The sequence below is a fragment of the Panthera onca genome, chromosome A3, assembly GCF_046562875.1.
Source record: "Panthera onca isolate mPanOnc1 chromosome A3, mPanOnc1 haplotype 2, whole genome shotgun sequence".
Lineage (NCBI taxonomy): Eukaryota > Metazoa > Chordata > Mammalia > Carnivora > Felidae > Panthera > Panthera onca.
Window position 1 is genome coordinate 6,460,526 of NC_138341.1, and position 24,626 is coordinate 6,485,151.

A 24,626-nucleotide genomic window follows, 5' to 3' on the forward strand; every position below is an offset into this window, starting at 1 on the left:
CAAAAATTTGATAAACAGACTTCAAAATTTCAAAGTTCTCTGGGGCACCTGGGTGGCTCAGTTGGTTAAGCGGCCAACTTCGGCTCAGGTCATGATCTCATGGTTCGTGGGTTCAAGTCCCGCGTCAGGCTCTGTGCTGACAGCTTGGAGCCTGGAGCCTGGATTCTGTGCCCCTCCCCCACTCACACACTGTCTCTCTGTCTCTCTGTCTCTCTGTCTCTCTCTCTCTCAAAAATAAATAAACTAGAGAGGCGCCTGGGTGGCTCAGTGGGTTGAGCATCCGACCTTGGCTCAGGTCATGATCTCACCGTCCGTGGGTTCAAGCCCCACGTCAGGCTCTGTGCTGATAGCTCAGAGCCTGAAGCCTGCTTCAGATTCTGTGTCTCCCTCTCTCTGACCCTCCCCTGTTCATGCTCTGTCTCTCTCTGTCTCAAAAATAAATAAACATTAAAAAAAAATTTTTTTTAAATAAATAAACTAGAAAAAGAAATTCAAAGTTCTGTTCTTTAAAAATCACCACTGGGGTACACTTATCATGATGAGCACTGACTAATGCATGGAGGTGTTGAATCACTACATTGCACATCTGAAACATATTAATGTAACACTGTTAACTACACTGGAATTAAAATTAAAAGCGTAATTAAAACAAATCACCACTAAGAAAATGAAAAGGCAAGTCACATATTAGGAGAAAATACTCCTAATTCATAAAACTGACAAAAGGCTTCATCCTTTGAATTATAAAATGATAATAAAGTTCAAGTCAAGAGATTTGAACAGACACATCCCAAAATAAGGTGTACAACTGGTCAATAAACACAAGAAAGATGCTTGACATCATCAATCAAGAGAAATCTAAATTAAAATCATAGTGAGATACCACTACGCGTCCACTAGAACGACTAAAATTGAAAAGAATGATAAAACCAAATGCTGGTGAGACTGTAAAAGCAACAGGTTCATATACCACCACTTTGGAAAAGGTTGGCCGTTTATTATATAATTAAATATATTTTACCCTGTGCCCCAGAAATCCCTCTTCTGCTGCACAACATGCAGGAGAAATGAAAACATATGTTCATAAAAAGACTCGTGCAAAAATGTTTTAGAAGTTGTATTCATAATAGCCCCAATTCTGAAACATCTCCAATGTCCATTAATAAGTAGGACAAAGGATACATAAATTGTAGTACACATATTCTATACAATGGAAAGCCACTCAACAATAAAAGGAACAATCTGGTAGGTTGTGATCTGATTTTTTTCTTTAAAAAATTACAGTATCTAAGGACCACTTTTGCTTCCATCGTGGAATCCTTAATAATTGAGCAGACGGACTCTTTCCATCTGCTGTTCCTTTTACTTCTAAAAGATAAGGGGCGCCTGGGTGGCGCAGTCGGTTGAGCGTCCGACTTCGGCTCAGGTCACGATCTCGCGGTCCGTGAGTTCGAGCCCCGCGTCGGGCTCTGTGCTGAGCATGGAGCCTGGTTGGGATTCTCTCTCCCGCTCTGTCCCTCCCCCACTTGCACACTCTCTCTCAAAATAAACAAACCCTTAAAAATAATAATTGCTACGCTTTGGATCTTTTAAATGCAATTAAAAGTCATTAAAACACATATACCACGTAATACTTCAGATCGAGTCATATCATAAGATTGCATTTTGCTACAGGTTATATAAGAAAATTATATAGGAGTGTCTGGGTGGCACAGTCAGTTAAGCATCTGACTTTAGCTCAGGTCATCATCTCATGGTTCATGAGTTCAAGCCCCACATCAGGCTCTGTGCTGACAGCTCAGAGCCTGGAGCCTGCTTCAGATTCTGTGTTTCCCTCTCCCTCCGCCCTTCCCCCACTCACACGCATGTTCTCTCTCTGTCTCTCGCTCTCCAAAATAAATAAACATTTCAAAACAATTTTTTTAAAAAGAAAATTATATATATTTATATATTATCTGTGTGTGCACATATAGAGAAATAGACTGATAGATATGGATCATAAATATATATACATATATAAAATATAAACACATATATACAATTGTATCTATATATACAAATACAGGCACATGTACATACACATATACACACTGATATATTCTAAGACAATTATGCCCATGATCATAGTACATATTTTAATATATAAATATATTTTAAGTTCACTTTAAGTAAAAACCTAATTAAGATATTCACAGAGTCAGACTTTCTATTAAAAAATAAAGTACAGGGGCACCTGGGTGGCTTAGTCGGTTAACCGTCTGACTCTTGATTTTGGCTCAGGTCATAATCTCACAGTTTGCGGGTTTGAGCCCCATGTCAGTCTCTGTGCTGACAGCATGAGCCTAGTTGGGATTCTCCTATTCTCTCCCTCTCTCTCTCTCTCTCCACCCCCCCTCCCCTGCCCTTTGCCCCACACACATGCTTCTCTCTCAAAAATAAATACAAATAAACACTTATAAATAAACAAATAAAGTTACAAAACGAATTTCTTGTTGGTAAATTTCTGTGTAAATAGAAATATTTCCTATGTAAATGTCTTAGAGTGTGCTTTGTCTCCAGTTTCTAATTCTCATTAAAATTAAGTAACAAATTTTTTTTAAAAAAAGGAACAATCTGTTGATAAACACAATTGACACAGGAATTTTAAAACATTAAACTGAGTTTAAAAAAAGGAGGGGGCAGACACAAAAGATTACTTACTATATAGTTCCATGTATACAAAATTCTACAACAGGCAAAACTCATCTCTAGTGACAGAAAACAGATCACTGGCTGCAGGAACAGAGACGGACTGATCACACAGGGAGAGGAAGAAACTTTGGGGATGAGTAAAATGTTCTCTAACTTGATTTGGACAGCAGTTACAGTTTATTTGTTTGTCTAAACCCACTGAACTGGTGGTTTTGTTTTAGGTAAATTATACCTAAAGTTGATTGAAAAGTATTTTGGAAATAAACACATTTTATACAATCTCCTTTGCATATTCCTTCTCAGCCTGGGGACCCCGGGCTTGGTTTTCTTCTCCGGTTACTGATTTCCAAGAGGATGTCACGCTGCCCCTGATTTTATATACCCATTATGTACTGACAGCTCCCAGATTCTCAATTTCCAGCCTGGCTATGCGTCCTCCTCTCCAAAGTCAAACAACCAACAAGCTACCTAACATCTCTAGGTGTTGCCTGGAAAGCATCTGGAACTTAACACGTTCCAAGTAGAAATCCTGATCCCACCAAAACCACCTTTTCTCGAGTTTTCTTGATCACTGTAAACGGTGATCAAGAATTGCACACTCTCTCAAAATAAACACACCCTTAAAAACAATAATTGCTACGCTTTGGATCTTTTAAACGCAATTAAAAGTCATTAAAACACATATACCACGTAATACTTCAGATCGAGTCATATCATAAGATTGCATTTTGCAATCTTTCAGCTTTGCCAAAAAACCGGAAGTCATTTTTGATATATGTTTATGACTCACACCCCATATCCCAAATCTCCAAATCGATCTTCATATCGTACATCAGATGACTCATATCCATGCCCAAATCTATCTACAAAATAGACACTGGATTGAGGTGCCTGGTGGCTCAGTTGGTTAAGCGTCTGACTCGACTTCGATCAGGTCATGATTTCACAGTTTATGAATTCAAGCCCCACATCAGGCTCTGCACTATCAGTGCAGAAATCCCTGCTTGGGATTTTCTCTTTCTCCCTCTCTCTCTGCCTCTCCCCTGTTCATTCTCTGTCTCTCTCTCTCTCTCTCTCTCTCTCACAAAACAAAATAAATAAATAAATAAGTACACATACACACACACACACACACACACACACACACCCCTGAGTAATGCCCACTGGGAAAAGGTCTCAAGTGGGACCAGCTCCCAGTGGGCATTACTCAAGACTCCCCAACAGCTACCCATCACACCTAGAACAAAGTCCACGTTTCTTCAAGAACATCCATTGATGGAGGAGTTAATTAAAAACAGAACAAAACAAAAACCTCTTTGGTTCTACGGGATGAATGGCATGAATGATACACATTTACTAGACCTCTATTTTGATTACAACCATGGAATAAGAATTATTTTAATTTTTTTTAATGTTTATTATTTTTGAGAGAGAGACAGAGAGACAGAGAGCAAGCAGAGAAGGGGCAGGGAGAGAGGAAGACACAGAATCGGAAGCAGGCTCCAGACTCTGAGCTGTCACACAGAGCCCGACGTGGGGCTCGAACTCACGGACTGTGAGATCGTGATCTGAGCTGAAGTCGGACGCTTAACTGACTGAGCCACCCGGGCGCCCCTGGAATAAGAATTATTAAAGACTCACAGCATCAGGACATGACTGAGCTTCAAGAAACCTGGCAACATCCAAAGCTCTCATCACGTGTACACGGGCAGATCACAGAAATTCCAGCAATTCAGGGCAAGGACAAGTTAGTCACCATCAGTGTTGCCTTAAGTTGGTCATGATTTTCCACTGGTGCTACTTTCACATTAATTACTTTGGTGAGATAGGGCTCTATTTCACTTTAAGGATAATTTTGTTCTTATATAATAGTGTGTTGCTAAACCATCCGTCTGGATGGTTCTCACCCTCCGTTTCTCTCCCTCCGTTTCCTTGGCACTGCTGGGAGGGACACAAAGCTGAATGCAGTAAGCTCAGGTTAAAACTGCCAGTGGGTCACAAAAGCCTTTAAGTCAGGGAGCAAGTTTTATTCAAACTGGTACCTGCAAACCCGACCTCTACTCTCCTCGTTGGCAAACTATACTGAAGCCCATAGGATATCGCTGTAATTTTGCAGAGAGACTCTACTCAAACACCTATAAGTAAATAATTCTCCAAACCTACATTTCAAATCAATTTTCTCAAAATCTATCTGAAAGTTTCTATCCACAATTGCATACTCCCATTTCTAGAATATACCATTTCACATTAAATAATCAAAACTACAATTTGCCCAGTCTGCCTAGTCTCTTTTTTTTAAATCTAGTTCAGTAGGAATAAACATAAGCCAAGAACTAAAAATTAAATATTGGCAGGGGGCACTAGATTTAACTCTAAAGAGGGCACTAAAAGAAATATAGTCTGAAAAGTACTCAATAAATAATTGACTTTGATAACAGGTAACTGGAAGAATGGTGCAGTACTTACAAAATTAACTAACCAGAGACACAATTTCCCAAAATGCTCAATATGTATATATGTAAAGTTTTTCACGAAAACCACAACAGTCCTGTAAATACATTATAAATTATTAGGCATAATAATCTATTCACCTAGGAATGAATGAAATGAACAAAACAAACTGCATGTTCTATTTCTGAGTATATTTCAGACGAGATCTGAAGTCTAATAAAGTCAGCAGAGACTTGGAAAGATCACTGCTTAAAAATTCTTCATATTTCTTATTTTAAACATTTATGATTAAGCAAGTTTTTCTGTTTTCATTTAGTGGTTTTTAAGTGGAAGGCAGCCTGAAGAATCATTTTTCTATGCGACAGCATCTGAAAGTGGCCCCGGGAATGGCATGCTGATAATTCCCAGGTCAACATCCCACAGGGAGCTCGCCTCGACTTTCGTCCCCATTTATAAGAAAGTCATACATGCGCAGAGTTTCGATGGCAAAAGGTATGACATGGCTCATGATGACAGAGCCACGTGCAGTCCCAGAATGACCCCTGCCCGGGCAGGACAGCTGGGCCCCGAGAGCACCATCCTCTCTGCAGGTGCTTCAGGCATCTCCAATTCTCCATCTCTGACTTCATAGCTCTGACATTTTACTCCCGTTTCAGTGGAGTTTCAGGTAAATGTGGGTGTTAAATCTGCTACAAACAACTGGCAGTCTCGAAACGGAGTCTTAAAACCATCGTCAAAACGTCAGGCTTCTAAAATCTATTTGAGGGGCACCTAGGTGGCTCAGTCGGTTGAGCGTCAGACTTCAGCTCAGGTCACGATCTCACAGTCTGTGAGTTCGAGCCCCGTGTCGGGCTCTGTGCTGACAGCTCAGAGCCTGGAGCCTGTTTCGGATTCTGTGTCTCCTCTCTCTCTGCCCCTCCCCTGCTCATGCTCTGTCTCTCTCTGTCTCAAAAATTAAAACAAAATAAATTAATTAAAAATAAATAAATACATAAAATAAAATCTATTTGAGAATTTCCTGAGTTTTATTCTAAGAATCCAGTTATAAATGTAGTGGACTCTTAACAAATGTGATACTGTTCTCATTCTTTTTACTGTGTGTGCAGTAACACGTGCTAAGATACAGTGTTTCTGTGGAAGTATTACAATTAACAGTTTAATCTATCCTCAAATAACCAATATGTGATCAATCAACCATCTAGCCACATGGTCTCTCCAAACCAAGTTTAAAAGCTCCTTCCCCTAATGGGGCGCCCGGGTGGCTCAGTCGGTTAAGCATCTGACTCTTGATTTCAGCTCAGGTCATGATCTCGCAGTTCATGAGACTGAGCCCTGTGTGGGGCTGCACTGACACTGAAGAGCCTCCCGGGATTCTCTCTCTCTCTCCTTGCTCTCTGCCCCTCCCCCGCTCTCTCTCTCTCAAGATAAGTAAATATTTAAAAAAAAAAAAAAAAAAAAGACAAAAGCTCCTTCCACTATTACATTTATAAGCACACCCTCTTAAAGACACACAATAGCCATTCTTCACATTTTAAGATCACGTGTCTTATGTTTTCCTAGAGTTGGTTGTTAAAGATGTCATTTTGATTCAATACACTTGCCTTTTACAGAGCAACAGAAAGAACAGAAAGATACAACTTCTCCAGTTCAACAACCTGCCGTCAAGTCAGGGATGTTGTCACAATGTCTGACAGCCAATCGCTGAGCAACAGTGTCGGGTTTTGCAGGATTAGCTCTAACTGCCAGTCCTCCTATCCCAAGAGATCCATGGATCTCCTCTCAGAATGGCTTTCCCACCCTTTGTAAAAACGGGTTTCTCGGATGTCCATATCCTCCACCCCACCGAGCTCCTCGAGGACCTCAGCCATCCAACTCCCTCAGTGCGTAGCACCGAGCTTGACCAAGAGAAGGCGTCCCGTACGGTCCTGTTGTGCGGGACGTGTGCACGCGAGTGAACGGTACCAAGAGGATGAATGCGGGGCACAACCGACTTGGTGTGAAAAGACCACCACGGGCCAGAAAGGACTAACAGCTCCCAGGATGACAATGCGGACACAGGCCCCAAACACAGAACAAGGGTGACACAGAGAGGATGGTGCTTCCCAGCTGAGCTGATGTGTACAGCCAAGAGTCAGTACGTCATGCTGTGGCCAGAATGGCACCCACCTAGCAACAACTGGGAAAGACAACAGGAAATACGCTGACTTGGTAAAAACAGGGTTCAAAGTATTCTGAAGGGCATGAATTTCTTGAATGAGTATTTTGGTCATTTTTCTGCGGGGATTCAAAGGTTTCTGCGCCACGAAGTAATAGGATGAAATAGTTATTCAGATCATAATTAAGACTAATTGATGTACATGATGGATTATAAGAGAAGGGTCTGGAAGTCACACGAATAGTTAAATAGTACGAGGAAATAAGCCCCGGCTCAGGTAGAGAATGTGAAAGAAAGTGCTAAGGATTTCCAAGGAAAAGTAAAAAACAAAACAAAACTCCAACTTTTTATAACATATGATCCATAGAAACTGAGAAGGAAAGGTCAAGTTTTTAAATTAGGGTGTCTCAAGAAAACACAGAAGCTGATTCCGGAGTAAAGAGTGATACCTACCGGTTGGAACACTGGCTTGACCTCTTACTGGCTGTGACTTGGGACAAGTTCAAAGGAAGCCTCAGTCTTCTTTTATGAACAATGTCCCCCCTGGATGATTACATTTAATTCTAAGGCTCAAGAGCCTTCCCTCCGATCGGCAGGCCCATCTGACTGCCAGCCGGACACTGCCATCTCAACCGGCCTCTGCTTCTCCTCCATCTCATAAATACCACCACCTCACCAGCGGCTCAAGCCACAAGCCAAGTCCTCCCTTTTCTTCATGCCCCACAGCCAATCCTCAATCCGGTCCTTAGTCTTGCCTCTAAAGTCCACCCCTATGTGTCCGCCTCTCTCTCCACAGTCCCCTCCTGGGCCAAAGCTACCAACATGTGTTGTCTGGTGGGGTCTCCCGCTCCCTCTGACCTCTGCTCCTGCTACACATACCCTCCCAACAACCCCAGCTACACGGCTTCCGAACCACAGTCTGATGAAGTATGTCCCCTGACGGGCTCCCACGGCACCTACAACTACAGTCCGCCCAGCCTGTCCCTCTGACTTCATCTCACACCACTGGCGATCTCGCTCACAGGCACCAGCCAGACGGGGCCTCTTTCGGGTGTCCGGCCACACCGGATGCTCCTGAGAGCCGGGCACGGGCCGCTCCCTCCCGCCCACGGGCTCTCCCCCTGGTTCACGTGCATCATCAGCTCTCAGCTCTCTCCAGTGGCACCCATGTTATCTCACTCCTATCTCTCTCTGAAATAATTTCACTTCCGTATTTGTTTACCGGCCTATTGTCTGCCTCCCCCCTGCCCCTCTTTACCATGAACTCCAGGATGGCAGGCACGTCACGGATCTTTGTTTAGAGCAGACTACGGCACTAGCAGGTACGTGGATGTTGAGTGTATTTGTTGACTGTAGCCCCATACTACTGATTTTTAAATTGGGTTGTCTTAGTATTGAGCTGTAAGAGTTCTTTATATACTCTGGATGCAAGTCCTGAATCACATATATGCTTTGCAAATATCTCCCAGTGACTTGCCTGTTTATTGTTTTGGAAGTGTCTTTTGAAGAGAAAAAGGTTTTCATTCTGATGAAGGACAATTAGTGAATTTTCTGGGTGGGCCATTCTTTGGGTGTCATAGGTAAGAAGCCTTTGCCTAACCCAGAGTCATAAAAAGCTCCCATATTTTCTTCTGAAGTTTTATAGTTTCCAGTATCACAGTGAGGTCTAGGATACATTCTGAGTGACGTTTTATGTATGGTGTGAGGGAAAGGTCTATGCCTACCTCTTCACATTTCAATTGTCCCAAAACCATGTGCTGCAAAGACCATCCTCTCCCAACTGAATGGCCATGGCGCTTTTGCTGAAAACCAACTGACCATAAATATGTAAAGGGTTTGTTTCTAGACTCACAATTTTGACTTATATGACCACCCTTACGCCATTTTCACAGCATCTTTATGGCTGTACCATAGCGTCCATCCAACTTTTGTTGTGCCTTTTCAAAAAACTTTTTTGTTATTCAAGGTCCTTTGTATTTTCATATAAATTTTATAATCAGCTTGTCAATTTCTTTTTTAATTTTTTAAATATTTATTTTAGAGAGAGACAGAGCATGAGTGGGGAAAGGGGCAGAGAGAGAGGGAGACACAGAATCTGAAGCAGGTTCCAGGCTCTGAGCTGTCAGCACAGAGCCGGACATGGAACTCGAACTCGGGAACAGCAAGATCATGACCTGAGCCGAAGTCTGATGCCTAACAGACTTGTCAATTTCTATTTTAAAAGCTTTCTGAAATTTTTGTGAGAGATTGCATTAAATCTGTGTATCAGTTTGGGGAAAACCACCATCTTAACAGTGGAAGTTTTCCATCCCATGAAGATGAAATACCTCTCCATCTATGTATGTGTGTACGTATGTATGTATGATGTATTTATGTATGTATATATTATGTATGTATGATGCACTTATGCATGCGTGTGTGATGTACTTATGCATGTATGGTGTACTTATGCATGTATGTATGATGCATTTATGCATGTATGTACTATGTATTTATGCATGTATTACGTATTTATGTATACATGTATTATGCATTTATGCATGCATGATGTATTTACACACGTATGTATTATGTATTTATGTATTATGTATGCATTTATGCATGCGTGTATGATGTACTTATGTATGTATGATGTATTTATGCATGTATTATGCATTTATGCATGCATGCTGTATTTATGCATGTACGTATGATGTATTTATGTATTATGTATGCATTTATGCATGTACATATGATGTATTTATGATGTATTTATGTACGTATGATGCATTTATGTATTTATGCATGTACGTATGATGTATTTATGTACATATGATGTATTTATGCATGTACGTATGATGTATTTGTGCATGTATGTATGATGCACTTATGCATGATGTATTTATGTATGTATTATACATTTATGCATGCACGTATGATGTATTTATGCATGTATGTATTATGTATTTATGCATTGTGTATGATGTATTTATGTATTATGCATTTATGCATGATGTATTTATGCATGTGTGCATGATGTGTTTATGCATGTATGATGTGTTTATGCATGTATTATGCATTTGTGCATGCGTGCATGATGTATTTATGCATGTACATATTATGTATTTATATATGGATTTATGCATGTATGCATGATGTATTTACGTACGTATTATGTATTTGTGTATGTATGTATGTATTTGTTTCTTTGAGTATGCTCTACACCCAACATGGGGCTTGAACTCACAACCCCAAGATCAAGAGTCACACGCTCTCTGGATGGAGCTGGCCAGGCGCTCCCATTTAATCTCCTTTAATTTCTCTCAGAGATGTTCTGTGGTTTTCAAGTGTTACTGCAGTTCTTTTGTTAAATTTATTCCAAAATATTTTATTCTTTTTGATGTACCTCCCTTGTTGGACTATTTGGTATACATGGTGTTACCCCACAGGACTCAGAAGCTGTTTTTCTTCAGTATGTTTTACGTCAGTGCTACAGGCTGGCTAATATCTATCGATCCATCTCTAAGTTTACGGACCCTTTGGCCATCGCAAAGCACTGTGTAGCACATCTAGTAAGTTTCTTCATTTCAGTTATTAACTTTTCGACTCGGTTCAATCCGGTTCTTATTAATACTTTCTATCTTGTTAGTGATATTCCCTATTTGTTGACTCATGGTCATCATATCTTCTGTTATGTCTTTGAACGGATCCGTAACAGCTGCTTCGAAGTCTTTGGTAAATGCAACATCTGCATCTATTTACAGACAGTTTCATTTGACTGCCTTTCCCTTGTCTGTCCTAAGTTTCTGTTTAAAACTGGCCATATTAGGGGCGCCTGGGTGGCGCAGTCGGTTAAGCATCTGACTTCAGCTCAGGTCACAATCTCGCGGTCCGTGAGTTCGAGCCCCGCGTCGGGCTCTGGGCTGATGGCTCAGAGCCTGAAGCCTGCTTCCGATTCTGTGTCTCCCTCTCTCTCTGCCCCTCACCCATTCATGCTCTGTTTCTCTCTGTCTCAAAAATAAATAAACATTAAAAAAAAATTTCAAAAAACAAAAAAAACCAAAAAACTGGCCGTATTAAATAATATAGTAACTCAATTTTGATTGCCTTCTTTCCTTGAGCATTGCTGTCATGCTGTTTTTGGTTTTTTTGCCAGGACTTAATCTGCTGAATCTTTCTCACCCATGGCACGTAGCAGCTGATGTCTCTGCTCAGTTTTTCAAAGACTTGGGTTTTATTTTTCAGCCTCGCTCTAGGGGTCACCCCTCTGTCCGCATAGCTCAGTGGTCAGCCAGGGCTTAATAAGAGCTTATGTCCAAATACCTTCAGCCAGCAGGGCACTGCCCTCTGCCTATGTATCTACATGTGGGTTAGAGAGCTCATGCAGCCGTCCAGCACTTGTGAAGTCGGCCTCAGCTTTTACTCTCCCCCAGGCCCTCTCGGGCCTCCCCACAGCCAGCATCGCATGGAAATCTTCTCAAGTCCCCTGATGGCTCTCTTATTTCCAGGATCTCTCTATTCAATGCATGCCCCACATCCGCAGGATAGCAGGGCTGGAGGAACAGCCACTGTGCGGGGTTTCTGCCCTCCACTCCAAATCCAGTCAGCTGCCTCTGGCCAGCCCTGCACCAGCGGAGTTACTTTGCCAAGGAGCGAGGAGTGGAGGGAACCTCAGACAAGAATAGCACAGATTCCCACTATGCTGACTCCAAGTTTAGCAGTTTCTTTCAGTGGATAAATGCTTCTCAAAATGTTGTTTGTTTTGTTAAATTTCCAGAGCCCTAAAATGGTTTTGGTAAGTCTGTCCCGTCTTCTAACCGTTTTGGGGAGGGAAAAATTTGCCAACCTCTCTGTTCCTCCATAGCTGGAAGCTCTGTCAGTCAGGACGGGGTTTGGGGAGGCTGGCACAGAAACGCCGTATGTGCGGGAGGTAAATCAAATCAAACTTCCAACACAGACCCAGACAAGAAGAAACCTCCCCATACCTGGCGAAGTCTTCATGGCAAGAGCAGATTGCCAGACCTCCCTGAGGACAGTGAACTGAGTTCTGTGCACGGGAGATCATCTCCAGATCTGCCACTCTAAGAGAAAAGTTGTGAAACACCAAAAACCCCACCTGCTTTACCCGCAAAGGGCAGCCGTGCCACGTTCACACAGGATTCAGAGGTAGTGGGCACTTCAGATGCTGCTGTCCTCCCGAGGGTAGAGTAACCACCTCTTCAGGATCACCCCGCTAAGGGACACCAGGTTCTGGTGTCTGGTGACCAGGAGACACTCTTGAGTCCTCCCTAGAGACGTGCAGGCACTCTTATGTTCCTTGAGAAAACTTCACCATCCCTTGGGAAGTCCGGCCTTGCTGGGTGATCTCCCTGCTTTCCTGACCAGGTGTTCTCTCGGCCACAACAAAGAGATCTCACTGAGCTACAAATGTAATAAAAGTCATGAGGGATTTGAGGTGTTCTTTTACAGAGCCTTATTCATGAGAAACTGGAAAGGAGCTTAGCTGTATTCACTGGACCAGATACAAATAGTGACACTGATATATGAAGTCACCCAGTTCTTTCCTGTCCTCACACTGTTTACAGAAGACTGAAATGAACCAAACCACCCCACTGTTGGTTTGTAAAATCCAAATTTTGCTCCCACACCTGGCTCAGTAACATAATGAAAGTCACTTAATTGTTCTCCAAGTTGACTCAAATATACAAGTAAAATTGGGTTTTGGCTGCTGGCATTAAGCAAGATTCTCTCATCTTTCAAAATGTAGACTTTTATAGTTTACGTCAAGATTTAAGGCCTTTGGGGGCTAAGTCGGTTGAGTGTCCGGATCTTGATTTCAGTTCAGGTCACGATCTGACGGTTCGTGGGATCGGGCGCCACATCAGGTTCAATGCTGACAGCACAGAGCCTGCTTGGGATTCTCTCTCCCCCTCTGTCTGCCTCCCTCCCCCACTCACACTCTCTCTCTCAAGAATAAATAAATATTTTTTAAAAAGATTTGAAACCTTCGGATTCTAGTTCAGAATATTATCTGATTAGTAGTCCCAACTCAGCCTGTCCCAGTAAGTCAATAATTATGCATAAACTTAAAGCTTTCAATAACAGCAAGAACTACATCTGGCAAACAATGGAATGACAGAATCTTGGGAGCAACTGAGAAAGACAATTATCTACAAAAAACGCATCCAGATTTCAGTCTGTTCTCGTTGCTACTACAACCAGGACTCTGAAAAAAAGAATGCTTGGAAAAGGCTTCACATCACCCCTCCCAGTCCCCAATTCAAAGATCTTGGGCCTCTACCAAGCAGAAGATTAGGAATCTGTCACTCTCTGTCCATCAGGGGCTGCATTTTAACACCGGGTCCCGACCCTCCCCTTCCCACCAACACAAAAGACCACGCATCTTTTTTCTATTACACTTTAGGGTGAAAAAATTTATAGGAGAAAAGCAGGAAAAGGAAAACAAGTGATTCAATTAATTCTTCAAAGCTCTTAAAAGCAAAAGAGAGACTGTGAATTACAGTTTTCCATAATCCACATTTTGGCTCAGAATGCCAAAGATCCAAGAAGTGGGAACAGGAAGAAGGCACCACGAGAGCCGAGCCAGAGCTGAGCCGGCCAGGACTTCTCACAAGTGGGGACCTGGAAGGAGAAGTACAGACTTCAGCCTGCCCTCTGGTTGTAGGTTCGAGAAATCGGTCAGCTCGTGCCCAGAGCCCACTCGGCCGTGTTCAAGTACACATTTGGCTCGCTAATCTCTGGCGAGATTCTGAGGTTACAAATCGAATGCGGCTCAGTCCCTGTGTTCTCAGGTTCCAAGTCTAGCACGGGAGGCAGACACGCACCGGCCACCACGTGCCCGCCACTCGCCCAGCAAGCCGCAGGGGCTCTGCAAACTGTACCTCACTGAATCTGATACGCCTGCATTTTCACGTTTAACGTCTGTGAAATCAAGAATGCTCTCCCAACTGGCAGCAAGTAATCTTCTTTAGTGATACATAATATAACGGTATAATGGCATCCTGTATTTAATGAAATACTGTATACCTCATTCAGTCTCTGCTACGGTCCTATGAGGTACGAATTATTATTGCTCCTAAGGTACAAATGAGGAAAGTGAGGGTAGAGACGGGCTAAGTAACCCAGATGGTGCGACCAAGCTGCCGAGCGGGTGAGGACAGGGTGGGGTGGCTTTATAGCCGGGACCTCAACCACAGCGTGACCCTGCCTGTGAACAGATCTGTACAGCACAGCACCACATGCGACCTCACAGGGGCCGTTCAAGGTGAAGGGGGCCTAATTCTGGCAGGAGGGGGGAAAGACGAAAAGGGGAAAGGGCTTCGGCCCAGAGCTCACACGCTGTCTGACCGTCAGGAACGCATGCTGCGGTGGGGGCTCCCGGCAAACAGAAAGGAACCGAGCGTAAGACGGCAGAATGTGTGCTCCAACTACGAATGGCTCATCACGTCTGGGCCCGTCCGGGTCGGGGAGCGAGAGCCGTGACCCAGAGCGGGCAGGAAGGCAGGGCAAAGGCACAGAGGTGCTGCCAAGCGGCCCAGCTGCAGAGAGCCAACACAGAATCCGAGGCAGAAGGAAGCCACGGTCGGGCAGACAGTTAAAGAGGCCATCGAGGCAGGAGAGCACAGGCCAGAGCAGAGGGCAGGCCGCCAGCGGGCAGACTAACGTGAGCGTCCAGGTCCAAGGCTGCGGAGCAGGATGGACTTGGGGCATCAGGAGGGAAGGGACGGCAGTTAACGAGCGCTCATGACATGGCAGGTGCCGTTTTAAATGCGTCACAAGTGTGTCGCCCCCAGAACAAGCCAAAGCACCAAGAGTTCCTAGCGACAGCCACGCGTGGAGGTGACGAGGAAGCAGCAGGGATCCTGGATCGGCCTGGGCTGCTCAGCTGGAAGACAACACCAGAGAGAGCGTCAGCGAGGAAGCAGGGGGCCGAGGCCCACGAGGCCGTGCTAACGAGGGCTGGGTGCGGAAACGCACAGGGCAGGGGAAGGGCCAGCACCCTTCTCTGGCCGGGGGGCGGAGGGGGGACACCTGCAGACAGCCAGCTCACGCCTCCTCCCCGTAGGGCTTGTTCCCCTCCTCCTCCCCCTCTTACTACTTCTAAACACCTCACCCTGCATCCTTAAGGATCATCTGCCAAGAATTATCTTTATCTCCATCTCAGAACTTTTATTTACTAAAATTTATTTATTTTGAGAGAGAGAGAGACAGAAAAAGAGCAGGGGAGGAGCAGAGAGAGAATCCCAAGCAGGCTTCATGCTGCCAGTGCAGGGCTGGAACCCATGGCTCAAACCCATGAACAGTGAGATCATGACCTGAGCCAAAATCAAGAGTCAGGGGGCACCTGGGTGGCGCAGTCGGTTAAGCGTCCGACTTCAGCCAGGTCACGATCTCGCGGTCCGTGAGTTCGAGCCCCGCGTCGGGCTCTGGGCTGATGGCTCGGAGCCTGGAGCCTGTTTCCGATTCTGTGTCTCCCTCTCTCTCTGCCCCTCCCCCGTTCATGCTCTGTCTCTCTCTGTCCCAAAAATAAATAAAAAACGTTGAAAAAAAAATTAAAAAAAAAAAATCAAGAGTCAGACACTTAAGCGAGCCACTAAGGTGTCCCTCAGAACTTCTAAAAATTTTTTTTTGATACTTATTTAGTTTTGAGAGACAGAGAGAGACAGAGCGTGAGTGGGGAAGGGGCAGAGACAGAGGGAGACACAGGATCCAAAGCAGGCTCCAGGCTCTGAGCTGTCAGCACAGAGCCCGATGCGGAACTCGAACTCATGAACTATGAGATCATGACTTGAGCTGAAGTTGGACGCTTAAGCGACTGAGCCACCCAGACGCCCAAAACTGAGAATTTTAAAAATATTTAATTCAAGAACAACGATAAACCTATTACATGCCAATATAAACATTTTTGTGACAAATATATTTTCAAAAACCAAAACAAAATTAATGAGAAGAGTGGCAATGTTTTACGCTTGTGCAAGTCTCTGTAACCCCCGACTTAACAGATGACGGCTGAATCCGCAAGGGCTCTACTGTGGTATCACACAGCAGGCTGGAGAAAGCCCCATCCTGCACCCGTGAGAGAATGAAAACGAAAAAGGCAAATCAAGTCTAAATGTCACAGAAACCGTCCTGACCTTCCCACCTCCTAGAAGGGTCTCAAGGACTCCCGGGGTCTCTGGACCACACTCTGCAAACTCCTCATCGAGAGGGGGGCAGACAATGGCAGTCCAGTGGGACAAAGAGCAGAGCAGCCAGATTAGCCCCCAGATCGGAAAAGAAGTGGGGACGCAGGAGAATCTCTGCCCCGTGTTAGCAGACACAAAAATTAGATCAAATAACAAATTCTGCTGGTGCCAGTTTCGTTTCATTGTTTGGTGGGGGAGGAGGGGTGCAATATATCAAAATCATGATCTCATTCCCCTCAATTCTGATATAACCTCCCTTTATCCGTAAAAAACACTGCTATAGAAAATATTATTGCTAATAAAAGTATGTTCTATTGGTATTGGGGGTAGGAAAAATGACTTACTTACAGAAGCCATCAGATGAAGCCCAGGTAAACTAAGAAACTCACCCAAGAATTAGAATGACAAGCGTTAGCTTCCCAATAGTGTTCAAACTAAGATTAAATTATTTTACTTTTATACACGCAGGTTAACAATGAAGGAAAACAACCCCGAAATAAAATGGGTGGGGCACTGATCATTGCCCATAGAAAATCCACACACATACAGCGGGGAAGAGCGGGGTTTAGTAGCTGGGTGCATGGGCTCTGGCACCGAACAGATTTGGTTTCAAACTCAGAGCCTGCTGAGGAACAGGGTATAGACCTGGGGGAGGTATGTAGCTCTGGGAAGCTGAGCTTACAGTCTGAGAGCACAGGGCAGTTGTGAGGACCAAATGCGAATTCACTTCCGCACTTAATGTGTATCAGACATAGAATTTGGATTTAATAAATGTTAGCTATTCATGGTAACTTAGCTATTATCAGTTTATTAGCGATTAACGTTCTGTTGTCCTTTGGGGATTTTACCCTATTCACTTCTTAACTTTTATTCTTCCCTTTCATTGGATTTTATTTGCAATCCTTTAAAGTTTGTTTTCTAACCATTTTAAAGCTCTGGTGTTTAAGAAAAAAGCTCTGCATAGTAATCTAAATAACAGCTCTCTAATCACTGGGGTTTAAAAATCTTTTTTTATGTTTATTTATTTTTGAAGGAGGGAGAGACAGAGCATTAGAGGGGGCGTGGACAGAGAGGGAGACACAGAATCCGAAGCAGATTCCAGGCTCCAAGCTGTGGGCACAGAGCCCGACGCGGAGCTCGAACTCACAGAGTGCGAGATCATGACCCGAGCTGAAATCAAGAGTCAGACGCTTTAACCGACTGAGCCACCCAGGTGCCCCCTTCATGAAATTTACACAAAAGCTCAATTTTCACTGTAAAAAATAGATGCCAATCATTTCTATTACCCTCTGTCTATCTTTCCATAATTGCTCTAAAATGAATTATTTAATAAGCTAGCAACAAGTAGGAGGAGGTCAGCACTTTTTTCCCTACACAAATCAATTATTCAGAACTATTTTAAAATTCTATTTCTTGTCACATTAAAACAGCATTTTAAAATCTGTATTTATTATGTACTTTATAAAGCCATTCACAATACAAAGGCTCAATGGTGCTTGCTATCCTTCCAAAAAACAACTAGGATTTTTGTGCTGTCTGCTAAACAGGTGAACGATTTTTGTTTCTCCAAGTAAAACACACACACACACACACACACACACACACACACACACACACACAACCTTGAGCAGAATTTCGGTCAATAAACAATCTAACAACATCCAGGAATTTCACAGATCTCCACGCGTGACAGTTACTGGTTTTGTGACTGTGTTCTAGTGAATTCGCCTTCTGGAACCTCCGTTTCATGGTCTGTACATAAGTTACACCCTCCCAACCCCCGTTGGGCGGTTAAATGGGATGTTTGTAAAAAGCACTCCGCAAGGTCACTGGCACCTGAAGCCGCTCCATCATTCAAATGCCAAAGTCAGAGTCCAAAGGCTCGATTGCGTCACACTGCTTCTAACACCGTGAAGACAATGCTCACACGTGTCAACACATGTATGGTAGAAATGCACCACAGGCGGTTCATCAGTTAGCAAGCCCTGATTTTCCAAAACCACTTCCCCATTTCTTACCTAAAAGTGAAAAAACAAACAACCCAGTCTCAAAAGCTTTCATCCTCACAAAACCTCAACAAGGACCACCTCTTTTATGTAAGTTGCATGTGTTATGACGCATAACTGAATGAGTTTGCTCACCATTCTAATACATGGTTATGTGAGCTTTTTAATGTTTCTTTCAACATTCTGGCAAGGATTAAGATCTTAATGTAAAAGTAAAGTTAGTTTTTATATTGGGAGGGGGACAAAACAGAAGAGACTCCTAAATATGGAGAACAAACTGAGGGTTACAGGAGGGAGTGTGGGAGCGGGGAGGGGGCTAAATGGGTAAGGGGCACTCAGGAATCTACTGAAATCATTGTTGCACTATATGCAATTTGGATGTAAATTTAAAAAAATTAAAAATGAAATAAAAAAAATAATTAAAAAAAAGTAACATTAGTCTCCAGAAGTACCCAAAACCAGAAGATGAGTCCTTACACTTTGCCAATGAAAAGCACTCTTATTTTTAATTACGATAATTTTCTAGTTATTTTTAATAATACAAGAATTATTGTTTTAAAAAGAAGAATATATTCACCTAATTGGATAATATCTCCAAAACTTTTGTTTTTTAATGGATTAATTTGGAATAAGATATTAATCTGACATTTTAGACAGACGTGATGTGGCAGAACCTCATTGAACAAGAAATCTGTGCGCATTTCTCTTTATTCTAACACATTCAGATGAAGAGCACCACCCAAAGTAACACCTTTATTTACTAAGGGAGGTGTATTAGTCTCATTAGCATCCCTACATTGATGTAATCCCCCTACTTTATATAAAAACCCTGCGTAAGCCTAAGAAAAAAAAAAAAGCTTCCCTTACTTGCTCAAGGATGACTGAACCATCTTAACAGAGAGATCCAGTTTACGATTAGAAATAAACTTGGACTTCAAATACCTCCAAAAGAGACTGTATTGGTGAAATGGTATAAAGGGATCTGAATCACAGCCTTTCCTGAGTGCAGGATTTTATGGAACGATGCTATGTCCTCAAGATTCTTCAGAAATCCGACAGAACCTGGACATCCTATTACCCATCACCAAGTAATAGTTTTTCCTCCCTGTGAGAACTGAGCATACTTAAAATCCTTAGACCCTAAGCACAATATGCCACAAGGCCACTGCACCTTTGTAGATAAAGATACCTGCGTCTGTGTTCTACAGAAGAGTAACACACAAAACTCACCCTTTGCTGGGGACCCTCTCCCTGTTGGCTCTCACTACTTTTCCTCAATCAACTTAGGGTATTTCTTTTCTAATGATGCATCCTCATGATCATAATGCTTAGAAGCAAAAAGTTTGAGTCCCCGGTGCAATCAGACCCACCCACCTAGTTCTAATCCCAGATCCATCACTTACTAACCTCCGTTTCCCTGTGAAACAGATCTGACACAGTACCTCCAAAGGCTTAAGTGCGGGTGCATGTGCTTTGCACAGTGACGAATACACAATAATTACTGAAGCATTACCTATTATAAACATAAGATAACATAAAAAACCAATTTTGGGGCGCCTGGGTGGCTCCATCGGTCAAGCGTCCGACTTCGGCTCAGGTCATGATCTCGTGGTTCGTGAGTTCGAGCCCCACGTCGGGCTCTGTGCTGACAGCTCAGAGCCTGGAGCCTGCTTCGGATTCTCTGTCTCCCCGTCTCTCGGCCCCTCCCCTGATCATGCTCTGTCTCTCTCTGTCTCTCAATAATAAATAAATGTTAAAAAAAATTTTTTTAATAAAAAATAAATCAATTTTAGAATTACTTATGGTTTTACAACTGAAATTCAACTTCTAGCCCAGCAATACCAAAAGAGCCTGTATCTTTATCCCAAACCACTACAAGGCTTCCAAACATGGTCCACAGAGAGCATAAAAGAAAACATCTAAGAGTCCAGTTTCCTTCCTGCCACATGTTATTCCCTCTCCTGGGAGGATAAGATTGTCCTCAGTGAAGTTAATATTTTCCCCAGAGTTCCTGCTGAGCCACGAACCACTGCTAATTAACTTCATGAGGACAAATTTTCAAGTGACTTGAGGTTTCTGCCTGCCAGATGCCATTTCCGAGATCATCATTCCTTCCTCATAGAGTTGGGGCAGTTCCTAACGACATTTTTATCTAGGAATCCATACCGCAGGAGTCTTGTTAGTACTGGCAGGTAACAGGTGGAAACAAACCTGGACGATCTGCTCTTTGGGGTCCTCCTGGACTGAGATAATGGCCAGAGCAGCTCTGACTGCCTCTTCTTTCCTTAACCCCACCCTGACCCCCGGGGGCTGCTGCTCTACAAGAGCCTAAGGGGCAGAAGAACACGGAGGAAGGGGGCAGGAACCAGGAAGAGAGCTGTAAGTCAAGCCATGGAGTGCTGTAGCAGGAACGAATATAATCTGTCTGGAAATACGAACCCAAAAGCAGATGAAAAAAATACTCAAAAGCAAGAGTCACAAAATACTTATTCAACAGAACAGAAAAGATAACCTCACCTACCGAGAGCTTCTATCATCTATATGCTCAACAATGGGACCAAAAAATAAGTAAAAGATCCCCACCGAGTTCATTTTCTGGGAAGAAGACAGGATGAATTCCAACGCACAGCACTCAGCGTGATGGCATTGAGCGCTTACAGCAAGCTCTGACATGGTATCAGGAGGAAAAATCCCCAGCAGAATATCTGTAACTAAGAATGACCTCTGAGAGCAGATCATCCGGAATGTGAACAACTCTTCCTCCTGGCCGAACCCTGTATGCAAACAAAAGCTCACCTGGATGCCCAGAGTATGAAGCAGGTAGGCACGTGCTCTTTAGCTGAGTCACCGGTTTAATCTCATTTAGACCCCAAAAAGTGAAGTGACTTGGCCAAGGTCCCAAACCAAAGGGTCTGAATTCAAACCCATATTCCAAACCAGTGCTCATCCGGTCAACCACTAAGGCCATCCAGTGCAAGAGTCCGAATTGGGTCTCTGCTCATGACCTAGCCTGCTGTTTGTCATCATCCATAAAGGAGGCAGCTGAGGAAAGTATTTGTCAATACGTCTCAAGTCTTAAAAATACACTTTCGCATAATTTCTACTTAGCACCAAATATCTGTACTGTTTCCAACTGTTTCATTCTACTGAACATGTAGTGAATGGGTGACGCACACACGGTCTGGGTTTGACTACTTTCCAAGCCAGCCGCTCCCTCCTTTATGCTTCCCCAGCCCTGAGTACATTCTTCTTTTCTAACACTCATCGCAATGCGATTGGAAGTGTGACAGTAAGCATCTCGCTGAGACAGAGCACGTCCTCGTGTGCAGCACTGGGTCCCAGCACGAGCAAACAAGTATCTGTTGTGCGACTGTCTTAACGTCTCCAACCCAACGTGCATTTCACAGGGTTAAGGACCCTATCTCCATTATCCGTAAGTTTCTGGAAACACCGAGGCAAACAAGATATGTTTGTTCAAATTGGTGGGGGAGGTGGGGCGATATAATGGTAAATTTAAAACTACTTTCCTACACCTCTTACGATATAATCCCGTCCACAGCTTGGCAACCCGTCAGACAGGTACAAGTTTACTGTATATATCTACACCTTTTACGTTTTTTTCTCTAGACCATTTGTTTTGTTGAAAATTACGTGCCAAGTTATAATGAAAATACTTCAGGTGAACTTCTCTCAGTTAACGGGCTTTTCTACTCTTCCTGTTGTAATCATCCCACATTTCTGCTCTTTGTATTTAAATAATGGCAGTCCCTTTGTGCTGTGTTCCAGAAGTCTGAGAATTTTCAGAACTCAAAATAAGTTTTCCCGTAGAAAAGTTAGAAAACAAAAAACTAACACGAAGGGCGCTTAGGTTCCCACGCCTGTCCACAAAGGCTTATTTAGCACATCAGAATAGCACAGAGCCCAGCCACACAGTGCGGCCTTCTCCGGGAAAATGCCTCCCTAATTCCAGGCGGGTATGCCCGAAACACACTTCTACTGCCCTTCCTCTTCTAAGGCCTACACCCACTCCCCCATTCCCATCCATTGTGCTTCCCTCCTCCCGTTCCGCAACCCCCCCTCCCCCGCCCCGGGGACAGAGATGGAAGGGAAGTCCAGCACCTACGTCCAGGTTCAAGAATGAGATCCGGGACTTTGCTGCAGGTAGAAAAGGAGACAGAGCTACTAGGCTGGCAGCCCCGAGGTGGAGGTCAGGGCTCTACAGGAGGCAGAGGCTGCAGCCCAGCAGCAAGGGCTCGAGGAGACTACCGGGAAGGAGCTTGCTGTCATGCAGAAGTCATGGTATCATTCATTCATGCATTCATTCATTCATTCGATAAATGCTTACTGAGAACATACAACCTCCTAGGTGCTGCACTACATTCAGAAAACAAAACAGACAGCGTGTGCCTGCTGTTTTGCCTCCCAAGGGACATTTGAAACTATCTGGGAACATTCATGGGTGTCCCAACTCGAGGGGGAAGGTGGTACCAGCACCTAGTGGGTGGGGGCCAGGGATGCTACTCAACAGCCTGCTGTGCTGTCCCCATGTCAGCGTTACCCAGCCTGAGGTGGCAGCAGGGTGGAGGCTGCCGGCTTTAAGCAATTTAGGACAGCTCCTCTTGAGAAAATTATCACAGTTTAGAAGGATTTTTAATGTAACAGAACTGAACTGTGATCTGATTCTATCAGAGTGAAATGAGCATTGATATGTACAAAGAGGGACACTTACTTGTGCATGTTCTCCACTCCTATGATGATCATGATACAGTAGGAAATTCCACTTTGTACGAGAAAATGTAAGGCATACCTATAAAAATAAGAGCACCGTTAGAAGAGGGACACCCATCCGCAGACATCAAGCTGGAGCCATTTAGGCTACAAAGTGCTTCTGTTTAACACGAAACAGCCCCAGATAAAGAATAAGGAGTCTCACTTCCACGGCCTAAAATTCTGTGAATACCTTAGAGGGAGTCCCACATCACAAGCCCCAGAAGAGCTGGGAAAATTAAACGAAACCCCATAAAGGCGCACTCAGTGCCCTGGCATGCCGCGTTTCCTAGCTACGTGAAAGCACTGTAGGGTTATGTGGCTCAAGGATTACAGCTTTTTCCATAACTCAAGGCACAATGACAAAAAGGTAATAAATCTGGATTTCAGAACAGTCCCGACAGAACATCAGTTATTTGTTTTCCCAAATACCTAAACTGCTTCTCCTAAAGCAACAAAGAGTACCAAATGGTAGTATTTACTACAAACCAGGTACCCCCAAATCTATTTATTCTGAAAACACGATGGCTCTAATCAAATAATCTTCTAATCCTTAACCTGCAGTCACCTACCCATAAAAAAATTCTGGCTAACGTGACACAGAAGTTCCTAGTGTTCTAATGTAGAGATCCACCACTGAATGAGAAAACTAACTTAACCATTCATTTCACAACATTCAGGCAAAACATGATGAACATCTCGGTTTCAAACTCAATCCAAGCCATCCCTGAGATCACGCATATATGGACACACACACAAACTTACAATTTTCTTTCCCCATCGATGGCATGAATAATTTATGAAAAAAATTTTCATACCCTTGTATACAACTTACAATATAAACAAGGATCTTAACCTATGATTAAAATTATTTTTTAACCTAATCATTATGGAGTCACAGGCATCACCAATGTGGAAAAGTTACTTAAATTTTTGAATAAATTTTTCCATAGATATATTATGAGAAGTAGGCGCCACGTCAGGGCCACAGAAGAAACATATTTTATCCTCTATACAGAGTACGCCAGTCTGTCTGTCTCCGCTTCCATCTAACACACACACACACACACACACACACACACGAAAATGACATCGGCCTGGAATACCACTCTAACCAGAAAGTCGTAAGAAAGCAGAAAAACACGTATGAATATAAACTGAAACAGAAGGACGCTTTAAAAACATTAAAACACACACTTTCCTATTTCTAATTAATTATCCACCTCCTATTTGTGGCCAGCATTGACAATTCACTGACACATCTAATGTGGAAATGTTGAAGAGGACTGCTAGACACATTAAGGGCTTTATTAACTGAGAGTAGAACTCAGTAAAGACATTCGTCTTGGGGTGACTGGGTGGGTCGGTTGG

The 24,626-nt window shown here is 43.4% G+C and overlaps 1 protein-coding gene across 7 annotated transcripts in view; it reads right to left on the reverse strand.

Moving 5' to 3' along the window:
* Nucleotides 1-24,626, reverse strand: part of MBOAT2 (membrane bound glycerophospholipid O-acyltransferase 2) — a 128,699-nt gene that overhangs the window by 50,082 nt on the left and 53,991 nt on the right. For 6 of the 7 annotated variants that reach the window (XM_081795156.1, XM_060648011.3, XM_060648062.3 and 3 more), the window contains one exon: nt 23,218-23,295. The exons of the other annotated variant lie outside the window; for it this stretch is intronic. In XM_081795156.1, coding sequence (XP_081651282.1) covers nt 23,218-23,249 — 32 coding nt within the window. In that variant the 5' untranslated portion in view covers nt 23,250-23,295. The remainder of the gene's footprint in view (nt 1-23,217; nt 23,296-24,626) is intronic. 7 annotated transcript variants of the gene reach the window in all.